This window comes from Magnolia sinica, chromosome 19 (genome assembly GCF_029962835.1).
Source record: "Magnolia sinica isolate HGM2019 chromosome 19, MsV1, whole genome shotgun sequence".
NCBI lineage: Eukaryota > Viridiplantae > Streptophyta > Magnoliopsida > Magnoliales > Magnoliaceae > Magnolia > Magnolia sinica.
Window position 1 is genome coordinate 58,126,801 of NC_080591.1, and position 18,086 is coordinate 58,144,886.

General features: G+C 37.4%; 1 protein-coding gene across 6 annotated transcripts; it reads right to left on the reverse strand.

Moving 5' to 3' along the window:
* Nucleotides 1-535: 535 nt before the first annotated feature.
* LOC131235292 (uncharacterized) lies at nucleotides 536-9,510 on the reverse strand. 6 transcript variants are annotated; one of them, XR_009166040.1, is made up of 7 exons: nucleotides 9,075-9,510; nucleotides 6,027-6,123; nucleotides 3,549-3,887; nucleotides 3,338-3,461; nucleotides 1,762-1,832; nucleotides 1,233-1,296; nucleotides 536-1,127 (listed from the first exon to the last, which is right to left on the reverse strand). XR_009166040.1 is itself a non-coding variant. In XM_058232434.1 (7 exons), the coding sequence occupies exons 3-7, from the start codon at nucleotides 3,876-3,878 to the stop codon at nucleotides 1,074-1,076; spliced, it is 624 nt and encodes a 207-aa protein (XP_058088417.1). In that variant the 5' UTR covers nucleotides 3,879-3,887; nucleotides 6,027-6,123; nucleotides 9,075-9,510; the 3' UTR covers nucleotides 538-1,073. The 6 variants fall into 6 exon arrangements, 5 of the variants coding, with proteins under 5 accessions (XP_058088417.1, XP_058088415.1, XP_058088414.1 ...); XM_058232434.1 differs by having other exon boundaries at nucleotides 538-1,127; nucleotides 3,357-3,461; XM_058232432.1 differs by having other exon boundaries at nucleotides 538-1,127; nucleotides 3,357-3,461; nucleotides 3,549-4,119.
* Nucleotides 9,511-18,086: the final 8,576 nt, after the last annotated feature.

Below are 18,086 nucleotides of genomic sequence, written 5' to 3' on the forward strand. Positions count from 1 at the left end.
GATCTCAATTCCTTCCTAATGATTATGAGCATGTATTATTCCAACAATACCAAAACTGTTGACAGGGGAATCGAACCGTCAACGACTGTCTATAAATAGTAAGCTTACTATTTATAGGAAGTTACGATTTCTACTAGTTTTAGTTGTAATTTAATTTTGAAACTTATTCCTATGTTTCATGTCATTATTTAAGAAGGTTGTAAGCTCATTTTAATGATTAATCAATTTATTACGAATTTCTAGAAATTATTCTATCTTCTTATTTTCCTCATGGATTCGATGTATCTTTGTGAGGAGTCCAGAGAAGTTCCGTGGATTCAGAATAGTTATCCCTTGAGGAAGACGATACTTGACCTCAACACGTCCTCCCATGCGCCGGTTTGGTATTAGAGCCAGTCTTGCTCCTCGGATCTATGTCTTCTATCCCATGGATGGTGCTCCAAGAAATTTGCCTTTAACAGCGGCGACTTTCGAAGCAGCACAACAAAAGAATCGGCAAGTCATGCAAGGGCTGCAGCCTGTCATCGATCGCTTCACGGAGGCCCTAGGGCCACTCCGTGTTCATGGCGGTGACCCGCCACTAGCGGGTGTGAGAACTCGTAATTACATTGATCGTGGGATAGTGCCGACATTGAACCAAAGGATCATCCTTGAAGAGGGAGATCCATCAACGAGGAGGTCGACGACGTGCTACTCCAATATCCCGGACAAGACATCGATCGAGCAAATCGAGAGTTCAGGATGAGAGTCGATATTCCTAACTTCAATGGATGGTACCCCTTTCCATAACGCCGAAGCTCTGTAGTTGGATGAGTCCTTGGTCCACCAACTCCCCTCTAAACGCCCATACTTTTTCTTAACTAACATATTCCAGAGGGTCCCGTCCTCCCTCCCTAGTCATCAGGTCCATTTGCCTAAGAGGGCCCAATTCATACTCTTAAGGTCCTTTATACCAGCCCCGCCTTCTTGTACGTGCTTACACGCCTCCTTCCAATCGACCAAATGAAATTTCTTCTTCTCTTCCTTACCATGCCATAGAAAAACTCTTCTTAACTTTTCCAGTGTTGCCAGTGTCAAGGCCGGGCATTTGAACATCGACATGAAATAGAAAGTGCTATGGAATCCCACTATATCAAACTCAAAATTTTATTTATTTATTTATTTGTTTTTAAAATGCCGAGTCATGCTAAATTGTCTTAATATTTCTCAAGCATATTGCACATGGGTCATACCTCATTCTCTTCAATTCTCATTCTAAAGTACATCCAGACAGACTTTTGGGCTAATATATTACACCTGGGATTGATCAGAGATGAAATCCAAATTAACAAATTTTCAAAAGAAAAACTAGTAAACATGCAGATGTAGGCATTCATGAACTTGAAGCAATAAGAAAAGGTCATTTATTTGTTGACTATTAGACCCCCATGAATTTGAATTAAGGAATAAGAAATTCATGCAAACTTATTTCAAGTTGTGAAAACTAGTATGATGAATTGAGAAGCACAGACTACGTGCTATAACATATTGCAATAAATCAGAGTTCCTACAAAGACCTGCATCACAGAAACCGAATAAATTTTTATTTTTATTTTTTAATTTTATCAACAGAAGAAGAATGCTACCAAAATGCAGCCCAAGCATCTACTTTGAAATATATATAAAAATTAGTTCATTTCTGATGGGCATCAAATGACAACATCCGTACATTAAATAAATAAATAAAAAGAGTTAAAAAGTTTAAGATTATCTGCCTTATACCTGCATGTGCACCTAGCAAATCTCAGTCCAGTTGCATAAATTTTCTTGTGCTTGGGATCATGAAACAAAACCTCCACAGAAATGGATTGTCATTTAGGATCAATGAAGATGCACAAAGATTAGTGCCAAAGCACGAGATTTAAGCTCATTTTCATATAATCTCTTATACATTGCGACCTATGTGAGAAAATAAGAAAAAGAATTAGGCATTATTGCTCCATAACAACCATCACATCCAGCTGCTCTTGAGTGTGATTAGAAAAAAATATTGCCTGCAAATTTGCAAAAAAAAAAAAAAAAAATGGCAAAATCAAATGACTGCCGCTCAAAATAATCATGTAACAATTACCAATGATGTTTGCCCAAATTACAGCATAAAGACAACAGGCAAACTGCACCGCTCACTGAAGTTCACACTCCAATTTCAAAGGCCACAACAAGTCCCTGTCATTTGGACTACAGAATATAAGAAGCATTTTATGAAGGGTGTTTATTTATTTATTTATTTATTTATTTATTTGGGTTATTTAGCTGGAGTTGCTTGAATCTCTCCCTTACACAAAAATGTCACCTTCGAAACTAGAGAAATGGATGTGAATTTTGGGGCTACCACAGAAGGCAGTCTACTGTTTCTGTAGGCTGAAGCGAAGGACTACCATGAAATGAAGGGCCTGCTCCTGTATTGCATGGCCGTTAGCACTCTAGCCCACTGTTTACCAAACCAAATCTCTGGGAAACCTACTCCACAACTCAGCTTTTTCAATCTTTTTTTTATTTTTATTTTTCTGAGTGAAATTATTGAAACCACTTGCAGTAAATAGCCTTGAAGTTCTGATTTTTGAGCCAACATATGAGGTCAACTAAATTTCCATCTCACTCTCCAAAGGAGTGAAAACAATTCTGAATATAAAAACCACTTTCTTTTCTTGTAAAGGACACAGGAATATGTTCTGAGTCAACTAAATTCTCTTGAAGCATGCAAAAAGAAAATAGTTTTCAGTGGTTAACGTTCAATTCCCACTATTTCCTTTGGTGGTGCGGTCCACTTGAGCTTTGGATCTACCTCAATTTTGGGCTCACACCTTAAAATGATATGACAAAATGGATGGATAGCCTGAATAAAACACATACATTATGGTGTGCCCCACGTGATGGGTCAGTAGGCAATCAGCATCCCCACAATGGTGGGAGCCTTTCCAGACCAACCTAGTACTGGAGGGGTCACTAATGAATCCCATCTGTGTTTTACCTAAACCTTCCATCCATTTTTCAATACTCATTTTAGGGGATGAATTAAAATATGAAATAGATCCAAATCTCAGGTGGCCGCACTACTGTAAATGGCAGTGATTAAATGGCCCCAATAAAAACTTCCTAATGCCTATTATCATGTTTATTCACCATCCAACCTCTTGTCAGGTCACCTCACCTTAATGAAGGGAAACAGTTTCATACAAAACTTGTGGCTCCCTGTAAGTTTTAATCACTCCTGTTTTCTGTGTGTGGTCCACCTGAGATTTGGATCTGCCTTATTTTTTAGCTCATGACCTAAAATGAGCTTAGAAAATGAATATACCATGTGATAAAACACATACATCATGGCAGGGCACACCATAACCAGTGTAAGACAAGTGATCGCTATTGCATAAGCAGCTCCCCCATAACCAGTGTGTGACACAAAAAGATATCAACCTGCAGATCTGCAGGAAGGAAAAAGTCCTTCTGTTAGATTACATCACCGGAAATTGACAGAAAAAAAATTCTTAGTTAAATATAAGAGAAATCACCGTAAAACAGATAATAGTTGCTAGCTGTCTGATACATGATACATACTCATCTTGACAGGAGTGGATTGCGTCAATATCTGTCAATAAAGCTTCTCTTTCTCGTGTTAGCAGTACCCTCTTGTACTCAATATTGTAGCCTTCAGCTTTCAGAGAGGCATATACTTCTGCAGGTGTCTTCACATCATCTAATAAAATGTTCTCCCAGTACCCTTCTACACTGGAATGCTTCGACACTGGATTAAGTTCTTCATGATGCAATAGCATTCGGCCACCAGATTGTGTAGATTGTGTTACCTCAGCTATTATATCTTCTTTCATCTGAGCTTCCATGTTTTTCACCTGCATGAAGTCCAAGCAGGGATACATAAAGAAAATCCGTTGGCTTAATTATTTCTAATGTAATAGACTAATAGGCATGTTTTTGTTTTTTTGTTTTTTTTTGTTTTTTTGGTGTGTGTGTGTGTGTGTGTGGGTTTGAAGAAGTCTTATATTTCTTCGGTGCAATTTGGACAGGCGTTTGAGAAGGCCTGGACGAAGTCTTGCTCATCAGCTCCTTCTGTTCTTGTGGTGCCTGCAAACAAGAACTACCTTCTCAAATCAATCACCTTTTCAGGCCCTTGCAGATCTTCCATTACAGTGATAGTGAGATGAATCTAAACCCAAAAATATCAACCATATCTTATTCAAAATTGAAGATGGTTTCCCAGAACGTCTTCATTGTCTTCAGGGGACAAATACAAACACAAGTGTCCTATTCTTCAGTACTATTCATATCCAGTTGTGGCTTTAACTTGAAACACCTATGACCCATTCCATTCATTTAAAGTTTTATTAATCAATGTAACTCTTTTTTTTTTTTTTTTTTTTTTTAATATGTATTTCTAGAAATCTGAATTCAGTGCAACTATCAAGATTTACAGGAAAGGTAAGGTAAGTTGATATTATATAACAAACAAAAAACAGAGAGGGACATATCCCTTTAAAAATGAGGTTTCTGCCTAGTTGCCCGACGGAAAGAAATCAGAAGCTCCCTGGATTTAAAAGAACAGTGAGTGATATTAAAATGCCTCTCTTTATTTTAAGCAGCTACATTAAATAGATCTTGTTTAAGATGGCCACTGTGAAAACCCACAAGAGCACATCTATCATAAATAATAAATCTACCACTTTATTTAAAAGCTCAAAGAAAATAAGAGACAATACTTGATCATGCCACCCGTAACGGTGCCCCGTACAGGAGCTTGCCAGACTTTAAAAAGATCTTGGATCAGCTCCCAGCAGTAAGCTTGTGCACAAACCAAACCAAACCAGCATACTTAATGACATCTGGCCAACCTTGTGAAGCCACAACCTTTTTTTTAATTAGAAATCAAAGAGGATTTCATTAAAGAAAACTAAAACCAAAAATGCAGAACCTGGTAGACAGAGGGCCACTCACTGGACAAATATCCAAATCTCTTTCACCAGATTTCAATACCATCCTTTTGCGACATTTGTCTAGGCATCCAAGGATTACACTTTCTCTGAAATCTTTGACATTTATAGTAGTAGTCCTAGGCTCCTAGCCATAGAAGATATCCACTTAAATCAGTCTTAGATAGAGTAAACCAGAAGTAAATAATATGACCCACGCTAAGTGTTTAAAGTTCAGCACAAGTTAAGATGATTTATATTACAAGTCAAATGGATCTCAACATTAATCTGTTGGTAAAACCTAATTTGGGGGTATCATTGACTTGGAGGCATTCGATTATAGGCATTTGACATCATTCCTCCCAAGTAATTATAAGAAAAGATTGAAATTAAATTCAGATGAAAAGATTATTTATATTACATTAATGCTGCCAATAATCCCAGTGAAAGCATATCCATAAATCAAAAGATATGAATTATATGGCACATTCCCTTCAAAAAATATTGTTATTCACCCAGTGTGAACATGAGTACAAAACCTGATCGAGAAAAAAACAGAAAAAAAAATAATCTCAATGCAATGACTAAAATCTTGAAAACATCTACAAGCCTATTTTATTTTATATTCAAACTTCTTCAATTTGCACCATTAGCCTGCTGACATTAACAGATCAGCTAAAAAGAAAAACATGACAGCATAGTTTTGAAAAATTATAAAGCATGGGATGATGTGTTATGATTCTTCAACCCTGTAGTCATTTTTAAGATGAGAAAAATGCAACCAAAGATGTAAGAAGTGTCTGAATCAAATTACAAATCCATGCAGCAGACTTATTCCCATTTGAATGTCTGAATGAAGGGCCAAATTTGAAATAGATAGATCTTAATATCAAGAACAGACGATAGTTTGTGTACATGAGAGAGAGAGAGAGAGGCATACAAATGCAGATTTTTACAAGTAGAAATAAATTAACACAAATGGTCTTAAAATTACAGCTAATAGATCAAGATACTATAATTTAGCAATCAAGAAATGATCAATTATAAGATTGTGTGATTAACTACCTTGTGACAGTACACCCATAGATCGTCCCCAAAGACCTATGCAGGAAATTTTTGGGTTGCTTCATAGATAGGACACCACAGTTCTAGAATCATCTTTCTGACATATAGATAAACAAACACATCAAAAACTTGAGCACATGTAAATAGCACAAGATTAGGTGAAGCTGAGGATGAAGAAATTGATTTAATATATATATATATATATATAGACACACACTAATGAGATGTTGATAAAGTGTCTACAGCTAGCTATAGAGGTGACAGAGGGATATAGAAGTGGATTCCAAAAATGGGAAAATAAGCCATGGGGTACATCAAAACAGAGGATTCAAATAAGCAAAGATCCTCAATTTCCAACTCCTGCCTTGACTGGTTTCCAAAAAAACATGAGTTAAGAATATAAAAGAAAAAATAACAATGTCAGCTAAAAAAATAAAAGAGAGAATCAGCTAATGAATACAATCCTATCAAGTTATCAAGCCAAATCCAGAAAAAGGCTAGTTCTTGAATTCTTGGCCCGAGGCTAGCTTGCAAATCCCAAGGGAAACGTGCATATTTCTTTAATTTGCCATATAAATTGACATTCCAAGGTAATGAATTCTAAGTTCCCAAGCACATTTCTAGATTCTGCAGAATTTTATTCCCAGTTTCTAGACATAACCAATTGATTCAATTTCTCGGAGAATTTGTTTCATGGAAATAAATTCTTTAGTAATTTCTAAATTCTAGGTTGCCAAATGACCCCTAAAACACATAGCTAGCACAATTTGTATTGTATATGAAAAAAGAAGCCTCTATATAGAAAAAAGTACTTTATCTGTGTTCATGGGTGGTCCCCACCATGCAGTGTCTTTCCCAAAATCAAGATGATCTGCGTTGTCGCAACATTTGATTGAAAAACCAACGCTCAACGTTCAATCTAGTGCCATAATTCATTGGAACCCACTCTTAAGGTTGAGACTCTAGTGCCATTCATAGGTGGAACCCACTCTTAACATGTGGTGGCTCAACAATTTAAGCAACCTCACTCATCATGTGGTCATGGATTTCACAAAGCTATGGCGTGCTCTGATACCAATTCGATACAGGACAATTAACCACTTGCTCTAAAAGCTCGAACTGTTAGAGTATGGCGAATTAATCCCTTTATCTCATAGCCCAGGCCCCACATCTCATGGGTTAGGATCTCAGCCAAACCCCCATCGTGGGCTCGTGGGCCTCAAATCACATGGGCTGCCCACCCTGAGTGTGTCCCCGCATCCCACGGGCTACCCCACTCGAGCCCGGTGTGAAATGCCCTTGCATTAATACGTTTTTCATCCCAAGCAGTGGTGGACTAGGGGTGAGATGATGATACATACCATGTGTTCGAGGGGGAAGAATAGAATGTGATAGGGCCATCTTTCCACAACACAACTTGCAGGTTGAATTATCAATCTGGTTTAACCATCTACCGGGCCCTACTAAGGATGTCTTATTATGTAGAACTCATCCCTACTATACAATCCTATTTACCACCTTTATTCAATTTACTCCACTGAGTATTTCAATGTCAATCTTTCATTTTTCCATTGGCTTGATGACCATGATCGGATGGATATGAATTTCTAATAGGTGTGATTTTGATACATGAGCCGTAAATCAGTATATAGGTTGACCTGATTGGTACAAAACTGTGCCACGTGTGTTGTATTATATATGGCCCTACCATAGTCTGATTCTATGACTCTATTTTATCATCTGTTCATGATCATTTCTAATATGTCTCAAACTCAAAATTGAAATTGAAAAATAAAAATGAACAGAGCCAAAAAAGGGAAGAGGAGTGGCCTAGTAGACCTACACTCTTCCCCGGCCTAAACCAGCAGAATAATATCTCAGAAAATGGAAAAAATTAAAAAAATAAAATAAAATCAAGAATCTAGAACTAGGAATTGAGAATTTACCCTTGTTTGTATGGAAATCAAGAATGAAACTGACCGAAGTGGTCCTACGCACATATATTCTCTAGAAACCTTGTAAAAAAATATAAATCATCACAGAAACTATATAAAGAAGAAAGAAAAAGCTATATGGAATCAATAGCAAAGCAACGTAGGAAGGGTAAAAATAAAATAAAATAAAATAAAAAATACCTTTGTTTCAACCATAAAACCTTGTTAGCTATTGGGTATTGCATTTGAAACAGTTTTTTGAATGAGGAGCTGTGACAGCTGTCCCCATTTCTTCCCGAGGAATGATAGGTTACTTCCTTGACTAAAGATATGTGAATGGTATAATGGCATGGACTCTTGCTGTTTTTTCTTTATTAGACATCTATTTGTTGAACACCATGGAAAGGTGAGGACATCGCATCCACTATAGTCACCTATTTGGATTAGTGAACCATGGGCTCCACTTGTAAAAACTTAAAAACTTGAACAGAGCTATACAACCTTTTGGGTTGAGCTATACTTGAATCAAATACATACATATATATATATATATATATATATATATATATATATATATATATATATATATATATATATATTGTTGAATTCTCTTCCTGCATTGTATGTGGGGTTTCTTTCGTTTCTGTCTGATTTCTGAGAATGAAGATTCTTTTGTTGACTTTGAATGAAATCTGATTGAACATGGGGACTTGCTTCTTCTTAATTTCTGGTTTTTGGTTGATATGATTGCATGATGGAAAGTCAACATCATGGCATATGTGAATAAAAATGCAATAATAAAATAAGTGCAATGTGCATATGTGTGCATCATAGCTATTAAAATCATTCACCAACGCATTTCAATGGTTGCACAACTACTAGGTGTATATTGTCCTGGTGGCTTAATACAATCATGTACAAAATTCAAAAGGATTGTAGTTCAATTTTGAAAATAAGATAATTCAACCACAAAGTAAGATCTCTAGTAAGCCAATGCATCAAAACTATCTCAAATTTATGGATAGAACTTCACTCAAACATTTCACCAAACACCTAAATGGCAAGTCAAATGAGTGCCTGAAAACAAAGAACCTTCTCTCCTCATCAAAATCACCTTGAACGAGTGGTCCCAGAAGCTCACGGCCACCTCCCATGGATACATGTACAAAATCGAGGATTCAGAGGCTTCTAAGAACATCCAGATGTTCTCAGACAAGCTTCGTCGACATTCTCAACGTAATAGATCCACCATACGTTTCCAATATATCATGTCCTACTTCAATGTTCATCCAATGGCCCGTGAATTCTCTGCACAGAGCTTGGCCATTGGTGCTAGTGATATGGCAGAGCCGGCCATGAAAGTTTGTAAGGAGTTACATATGGCCATGGAGATTAATATAGTGACATTGTCGTTGGTGCAAGATGATGGAGATGCAGATTCAATGGCTAGGATTTTGATGAGGTCCCTGGTGGTCCCTATATCAAGATCTTCTATTGAAGCATTGGAAGGGATGGACTTGGAATCTAATGGTAGTAAGTGTGTAATATGTCAAGATTCATGAATACAGCCGAGAGATGCTGTCCTAAACAGAACCAACCCATCCAACTATAAGAAAAATATAGTGTTTCTTGTACAGGATGATAGAAGAAAAAGACAACGAAACGATCAGATTTATCGGGTTCAAGGCTAGACTTGAATAGTCAATTTCTAAGTGCGCCTAATAAAGTGCCCAAGCAACCCACGCCGCGCGCTGCGGATGGTCTCAAAGAGATTTGAACCCTGATTGCATAAGCAAAAACTCCTTCTCTTACTGATTGGTTATACTCACTACTTATGAAAATTTTATTAAAATAACTTTTATTTTTTTTCTAAACAGAACCAACCCATCCAACTAAATTCCAATCAGACGGAAGTGAACCTGATCAGACTGTAGCCATGGAAGAAACAACGATTGTTGAGTCTCAACAACTGGAACAGAATCCCACAGAGAATATAAGGGGATTTAGATGTTCCGTTGACACAGAGGGGAAGCCAACCTAGGGAGGTGACACAGACCTATCAACGCGGTGGGAGGGGTTGGGATACTACGTATGCCCTGCTCACATATTTTTCATGGCCAATGTATAATTCGATGGTTGGAGGAAAGACACGTATGCCTAGTCTGTCGATTTGAGATGCTAGCGAAGCACTTGCAAGAAAGCTGATTTTTTTATAATCAGTATTCTCAATTTAATTAATTAATTAATTAATTTTTTTATCATTCACCCTTATTGAAAGCCTTGTAATTGTGTAGGGACCACCTTGTTATTCATGTGGCCCACATGATCTGAATGGGCATGACTCTTAGGGCAGTGCCGTGAACTATCTGCACAAGTTCTATGCATCATTATATGTTTGAGAATCAAAAGCTATGCTGGGCTTTTGCCAGGTAACATCCGGATATAAGCCACAGGCCACCTTCCCGAAGCTCGCCATGACATAAAAATACTATCAAACTGTTCATGAAATTATTCTTAGGATGGACTGAAGACACAAACATTAACCTGATCTAGAACGTCTGTGGCTCCAACAAGGTTTCAATTGTGACAGCTTGATCCCTACTATTCTCTTTGCTATTTCCCACTTGAGTTTTAGATCTGCCTCATTTCAGACTTATGTCCTAATTAACATAGGCAAAAGATATCATGGTGGGCCCACATACCACAGGTAATTTTTATCCATTGGGCTTCTGGCGTGGGCAGCTTTAGACTGGGCTTGGGCTGAATACTAGACCTGTTAGGCATGATCTATATGTAAGCCTGTTTATTAATTAGGCCGGGCTTGGGCTGAATATAAGAGCCAGCTAGCCTGGCCCGAACCTGGTATAGCCTAGCCCATTTAAAGTTTCAAGGACATTTTTGTGAATATCATGCTTGATTGGGCATTTTTGTCAATATCTTGCACAATCGAGCATGGCCAGGCTTGAATTCGGGCTGTAGAACTTGGGCAAAGGCCATGCATATTATGTGTATTTCAATAAAACTTTTGAGTTTTTTAAAGCTAAAGTATTGATTTGCTTTTTGGTCCTTATGTGCTTTTCCTTTGTCCCATATTAAATAGAATGTGATAAGAAAATAGGCTTGTCTATCTTTACTCAACATAAACACTCGTCAAGTACATTTGATTTATGCCCCCTTTATGTGAGCACAAGGGGTGTAACAGGTGTTAAATCTAGCCCGAAAATATTTAACGGGGTGTGTGCGCACATAAACACTCACATATTCTTGTGAGCAAGGGGAATGCAAATTCTACAATTTTGTAGAATATTTTTATATAAAATGTTGCGGTCGTTCGTACTATGCACCGAGGGGCGCATATTATCTCAAAGATAGCAACATGTATGCGCCTCGACCGAGCGGTGATCTGATCATGTTACTAAGTACAAGGATTTGCATAATAGGTGTGGGGTTCCTAAGTATATACTCCTTCAGTCGAATATTTCAAGTTTACATTTCCAATACTCCTAATAATGCATAACAATCATCGGCAGGCTTGACCCTGTTTGTCTTTGCCCATCGAACAAGTTGCTAAATGACCCTTACCTTAGATGGGTCTCACCAGCATGACTGGGTACCTTAAAACCTTCCAGTTTGTGTGGGAACCACTTTGTTTCTTATAATCCATCTAATCCATCCTGAAGATGGGTTTCACCAGCATGACTGGGTACCTCAAAATCAGGGCATTCCAAAACTCAGGTGGGTCACATGTGATTTTAGAGATTTCAAGCAAGATTTTGCAGAGTGTGGCCAACCTGAATTTTGGATCATACTAAGCTTTAATTTGGAGAAAATGAAGGGGCGCACATGATGGACGGATAGAATGTGTAACTGACCTGTTCAGAGGAACTTACAGCTGTTAATAGGCTAGGCCAGCCTATGGGCTTTTGGGCAGAGCAAGTATTTAGGGCGGGCTTAGGCCTACATTTAGACGGTTGAAGTTCTAACAACTCATTTTTCTTACACAAATGTGATCTCTCTGATCAGTCGGACTGATATATTATTTTTTGTTAGTGCAGGGCATGTTCCCATGGCGACCAAAGAATGGTCCTAATCTCTAAGAGCCTGTTTGGCCAGACCGATCCCACGGTATTAGCAGGGATGGGATCGCGATATCTCGGGATATGCATGACGAGCCAAACAGAACCGGTGAACTTGTCCCGGGATATAAGCAATCCCATGGATCTTAAAACAATCCACTGACATCACCATCATTACCTTAAAATTGATCCCATCTCTTAGTTGGACAGATTGGAAGGTAAAATCCCAGGATATGCCGGGCATGCCAAACAGACCCAGTGAACTTGTCCCGGGATATAGCAATCCCATGGATCTTAAACCAATCCACTGACACCACCATCATTACCTTAAAATCCACCCCATCCCTCCTAATCTCATGGGATTCGCCTGGCCAAATAGGCCCTAACATGTGTTCCCTGTAATGGTGGAACCACCCTTACAAGATAGCTGTTATGCAGAGATACTTGGCAAAGAAATTAAAAATGCGCCTTAATATTAATTCAACTTATGTCAGGTCTAATCTGGCTACCTGAATCCAAGCTGATTTTAAAACTGGTTGGCATTTTTCAACCCAAACCCAACCCAACCCAAGCACTTCAATAACCCCAAGTGGGCTTAAGGTTGACTGGAACCCAAGTTGCAGCCCTTGAAATAAATACATGAATGGTTTTAGCAAATGGGACTCATTTGAGCTTTTAGAATCCGGATTCTCTGCTTGCTACAAACAAGCAATTTCTACTTATTGCAATCTGATTGGCCACGTCATCACAGACTGCATTTAATGCAGCGGTTCCGGCAACTTCAATGATAACCTGGACCAATTAGGTTGTAGAAAAATTGGAATCTTTGGTCTGTGGCAAGCAGAGAATCCAGATAAGCCCAACAGATATATGAAATGGATATCACATAATCATCATGACATCAGCAGCAATGTTTCAAAAACTACTTGTTCACACGCTTCCATATACATCAACCAAACATAGAAGTAAAGCCATACATGATATATATGTAATCATAAGACTCTAAAATTCAGATAAACAAATTTCTTGATAAAATCTCTTAAAAAAAAAAAAGAAAAAAGAAAAAAAAGAAGGAAGAAGAAAGAAAAGGAAAAAAGAATAATCTTTCAAAACATCTATACAATAAGCCCATTCCACAATATAAAGAATCGTTTCTCTAATGACCCATCCCAAAAGAATCGCTCGTTTCTTCCACCTCAGTAAACCCGAAACCCTATTAACATATGTATTTTACAAAAAGCCAAGACCCACTTCTAGCCCTGACCATAAACAAATTCAGCATTGTCCAGTCGATTTTAAAGATTTTCCATCTGGCTTATCTAAAGTGGAATATATATATATATATATATATCAAATGGATTGTTATATTTTGTTTTAAAATAGTAGTAAAATTTGAATTTTCATATTTTCGGTAATTTCCCTCCATTTTTGAAATTGTAGTACTTTTGTGTTGTGGGTTTTGTCCTACATCGGATTTGACAAAGTAAACTATCTTGTATATAAGATAGTCTTTTTGCCTAGGGCTTGAGCCCCTTTCAGGGGGCATGTGAATTTGGTCTTGTGGAGGGGCTATGCTAATGGCTCTAATCTATGCCATTGACCACACACGCGCGCGCGTGCCGAGTCGAGTCTGTGTCTGTGTGCGTGTGCGGGACAGGCTGGGCTGGGCTGGGCGTGGGTGCGGGTGCGGTGTGTGTATACTCGCGTGGGTGTGTGTTTGGGTACTCGCAGGACTGTATATGCGGGAGTGTACTCGCACTTGCGCCTTTTCGTTTTAAACCAGAGAGATGCGTCCCTTCCGGTTGGTCGCCTCGGTTGGGTTTAAACCCAACGGACCTAACCTTTTGAAAAGGGTGCTTATGCACCACTTCGGAGTCTATAAAAAGACATCCGATTCCAGTTTCAAATATACGAAAAATCCTTCTCTTATAAAACACTCTCTGATATTCGGTTTTAAGCATTTTCTGCTGAGTTCATCGCTGAGTCAACTCAGCACTTTCGGATTAAACTGCAAGTGGTTCGAGCCCGTGTACAGTGAGTGCACCGCTGGGACCGGGTCATAGTCGTTGTATCCTGGAGGTCGATTGCTCTGGAAACCTGTTGCACTTGGGACGCAGTCTAAGGGGAGCAAATTCGATTTCAAGCCAAGTGACTCAGTCACGCCTCGACTCATTCAATAAGTTCTTCTTTCTCAAAATTATTTTCCTTTTTTGGTTCTCGATTTTTAATAGTCTATTTAATTCAACTAAATATTCCAACAATCTTGAAATCGAATTGTTGAATTACATAGACTATGGCTACAGTAAATGCTTCTACTGAGTTAGCCAAAATCGAACCGTTCGCTGGACAATCATTTAAACGGTGGAAACAGAAACTGATGTTCGCTCTGACCACCCTGAAAGTTTCATACATTTTATCTGAATCATTTACTATAGATCCAGCAAATCAAACTGAAGTAACAGATGAAAATAATTGTAAAAATTATATTCTAAACTCTTTATCCAACGAACTATATGACGTGTATGCTTCTTACGTGTCTGCCAAAGACATATGGACTGCTTTGGAAAAGAAATACATATTAGAAGATGCAGGCGCTAAGAAACATGCAATTGCCAATTTCCTTCATTATGAAATGACAGACGATATACCTGTCACAAATCAGATTCATGATTTTCAAAGTCTAGTTCATGAACTATCAACAGAAGGAATTAAGTTGGATGAAGTGTTTCTGTCAGGAGCATTAATAGAAAAGTTACCGCCCTCCTGGAAAGAATATAAGAATAGAATGAAACATAAAAGAACGGTGTTTCTTTGGAAACCACTATCGTACATATACGAATAGAGGAGGCCAATAGAATCAGGGACCAAAAAGAAAATAAAAATGAGATAGATTCAAAGGCGAATCTTGTGGAATCAAGTCGGGCAAATAATAAGAAAAAGGGCAACTGTCATAACTGTGGCAAACCTGGACATTATGCAAATGAATGCAGGCTCAAAAAGAAGAATGCAAATAATCAATTCAAGAAAAAGGGAAACTGCTACAACTGTGGAAAGCCTGGGCATCATGTCAAAACCTGCAGGCTTAAGAAAAATAAAGATAAGCCGCAAGCTAATCTTACAGAAACAGGCAATGAGTCTGAAATGATAGTAGCTGTGGTGTCAGAAGTCTTCCTTGTAAACAACTTGGAGTGGGTACTAGACACTGGTGCAACTAGGCACGTGTGCAAGGATCGTAGCATGTTTACCTCCTATCAAGTATCAGGAGATGATGAACAGGTGTTCATGGGTAATGCTAGAACGTCTCCAGTTGTAGGGAAAGGAAAAGTACTTCTGAAACTCACTTCTGGAAAGACTCTGATGTTGAATGATGTCCTACATGTGCCCGACATTAGAAGAAACTTGGTCTCTGGTTCACTCCTCAATAAGGCTGGTGTTAAGTTAGTATTTGATTCAGATAAGCTTGTAATGACTAAGAATGGAACCTTTGTTGGTAAGGGGTACTGTAGCGATGGTTTATTCATTATAAATGTATCCAATGATAATAATAAGAAGACATTCAGTTCTGTTTATATCGTTGAACCTTTTTATCTATGGCATAGTAGATTAGGTCATGTGAATATAACATCATTGAAGAAAATGAAAAGATTAGGTTTATTACCTAATATATCTAATGAAGAATTTGACAAATGTGAAACATGTGTCGAATCAAAATTCATTAGAAAACCCTTTAAACAAATAGAAAGATCATCTATTCTATTAGAGTTAATACACAGTGACTTAGGTGATTTTAGAAATCACATGTCTAGAGGTGGAAAAAGATATTACATAACTTTTGTAGATGATTACTCTAGGTTCACTAGAGTCTATCTATTAAGAAACAAAGACGAAGCTTTAGATGCTTTTTCTAAATACAAAATTGAAGTTGAAAATCAGTTAAATATAAAAATTAAAAGACTTAGAACAGATAGAGGAGGTGAATATGAATCTTCTCAATTTAAAGAATTATGTGAAAAGAATGGAATAGTTCACGAAACTACAACTCATTATACACCAGAACAGAATGGAATAGCAGAACGTAAAAATAGAACTCTAAAAGAGATGATGAATGCTATGTTAAATAGTTCAGGCTTACCCTCAAATATGTGGGGAGAAGCAATTCTATCTGCTTGTTATATTCTAAATAGGATTCCTTCTAAATCTTCTGAACAAACACCATATGAACTATGGAAGAATCATGTTCCTAGTTACAAATATATTAAAGTGTGGGGGTGTCTTGCTAAAGTAGGATTACCTGAAATTAAGAAAAGAAAGTTAGGTCCTAAAACGACCGACTGTGTATTTATAGGTTACGCACAAAATAGTGCGGCCTATAGGTTTTTAGTTTTAAAAACTAAGGATAATATTCTAGATCCTAATACAATTATAGAAGCTAGGGATGCAGAGTTCTTTGAGAACATATTCCCTATGAAATCTAAATCTATAGGAATAGAGGAAGTCAATGAATCAGATATTGCATCTACTAGTAAAAATGCATACGAGAAAGTAGTAGAAGAGATACAACCAAGAAAAAGTACTAGGGTTAGAAGAGAAACTAACCTAGGAGATGGTTTTTTCACTTTCTTAGTAGAAGATGATCCTACAACCTATATAGAAGCAATTAACTCTCCAGATGCAACCTTTTGGAAGGAAGCAATAAATGATGAATTAGAATCTATTATATCTAATAACACTTGGGAAATTGTAGACCTACCTCCTGGAAATAAACCAATAGGTTGTAAATGGGTGTTTAGAAAGAAACTAAAACCAGATGGGACTATTGATAAGTTTAAGGCTAGGTTGGTAGCGAAAGGCTTTAAACAAAAAGAAGGAATAGATTACTTTGATACATACTCTCCTGTAACTAGAATTACAACTATCAGGGTCTTAATAGCGATAGCCTCCATATATAAACTAGAATTACAACTATCGGGGTCTTAATAGCGATAGCTTCCATATATAAACTTAGAAGAAGAAATATATATGGAACAACCTGAGGGTTATAAGATATCAGGAAAAGAAAATAAAGTATGTAGACTAATTAAATCATTATATGGTTTAAAACAGGCTCCTAAACAATGGCATGAAAAATTTAATGGTGTTTTAAAATCAAATGGTTATCATATAAATGATGTAGATAGATGTGTATATAGTAAAATTTCTGAAAATGATTATGTTATTATATGCCTTTATGTTGATGACATGCTTATTTTTGGAACTAATATTAAATTAGTTAATACAACTAAGAAATTCTTGTCATCTAAGTTTGACATGAAAGACTTAGGAGAGGCTAGTGTAATCTTGGGTATTGAAGTAACCAGAAAAAATGGTGTTATTATATTATCTCAATCTCATTACATTGAGAAGATATTGAGAAAGTTTAACCATTTTGACTGTTTACCTGTCAGTACTCCTTATGATTATAGTGTGACTCTCATGAAGAATACAGAAAATAGTGTGTCTCAATTGGAGTATTCCAGAATAATTGGTAGCCTTATGTATCTAACAAACTGCACTAGACCAGACATAGCTTTTGCAGTAGGAAGGCTAAGTAGATATACACATAACCCTGGAAAAGAGCATTGGAATGCTTTGTCTAGGATTTTGAGATACCTAAAAGGCAGTATAGCCTATGGTTTACATTATAGTGGTTTTCCTGCTGTATTAGAAGGATACAGTGATGCTAACTGGATTAGTGATTCAGATGAGACAAAATCCACGAGTGGATATGTCTTCACTTTAGGTGGAGGAGCAGTCTCTTGGAAGTCTACCAAGCAGACATGTATCGCTCGGTCTACTATGGAATCCGAGTTTATTGCCTTAGAAAAGGCTGGAACAGAAGCCGAGTGGCTTAGAAATCTCTTAGCTGATATACCATTGTGGCCAAAACCTATATCGGCCGTATCTATTCATTGTGACTGTCAAGCAGCTATAGCGAAAGCAAAGAGTAAAATATATAATGGAAAGAGCAGGCATATTAGACTCAGACACAACATAGTGAAACATATGTTGCG

Coding starts and splice junctions, on each gene's coding strand:
- LOC131235292 (XM_058232432.1), bottom strand. CDS start 3,914: ATGTATCCCTGCTTGGACTTCATGCAGGTGAAAAACATGGAAGCTCAG. Junction 1,833..3,356: donor ATGGTGTGCCCTGCCATGAT/GTATGTGTTTTA, acceptor ATTTCTGTGGAG/GTTTTGTTTCATGATCCCAA. Junction 1,297..1,761: donor TTTGCTAGGTGCACATGCAG/GTATAAGGCAGA, acceptor GATCAATCCCAG/GTGTAATATATTAGCCCAAA.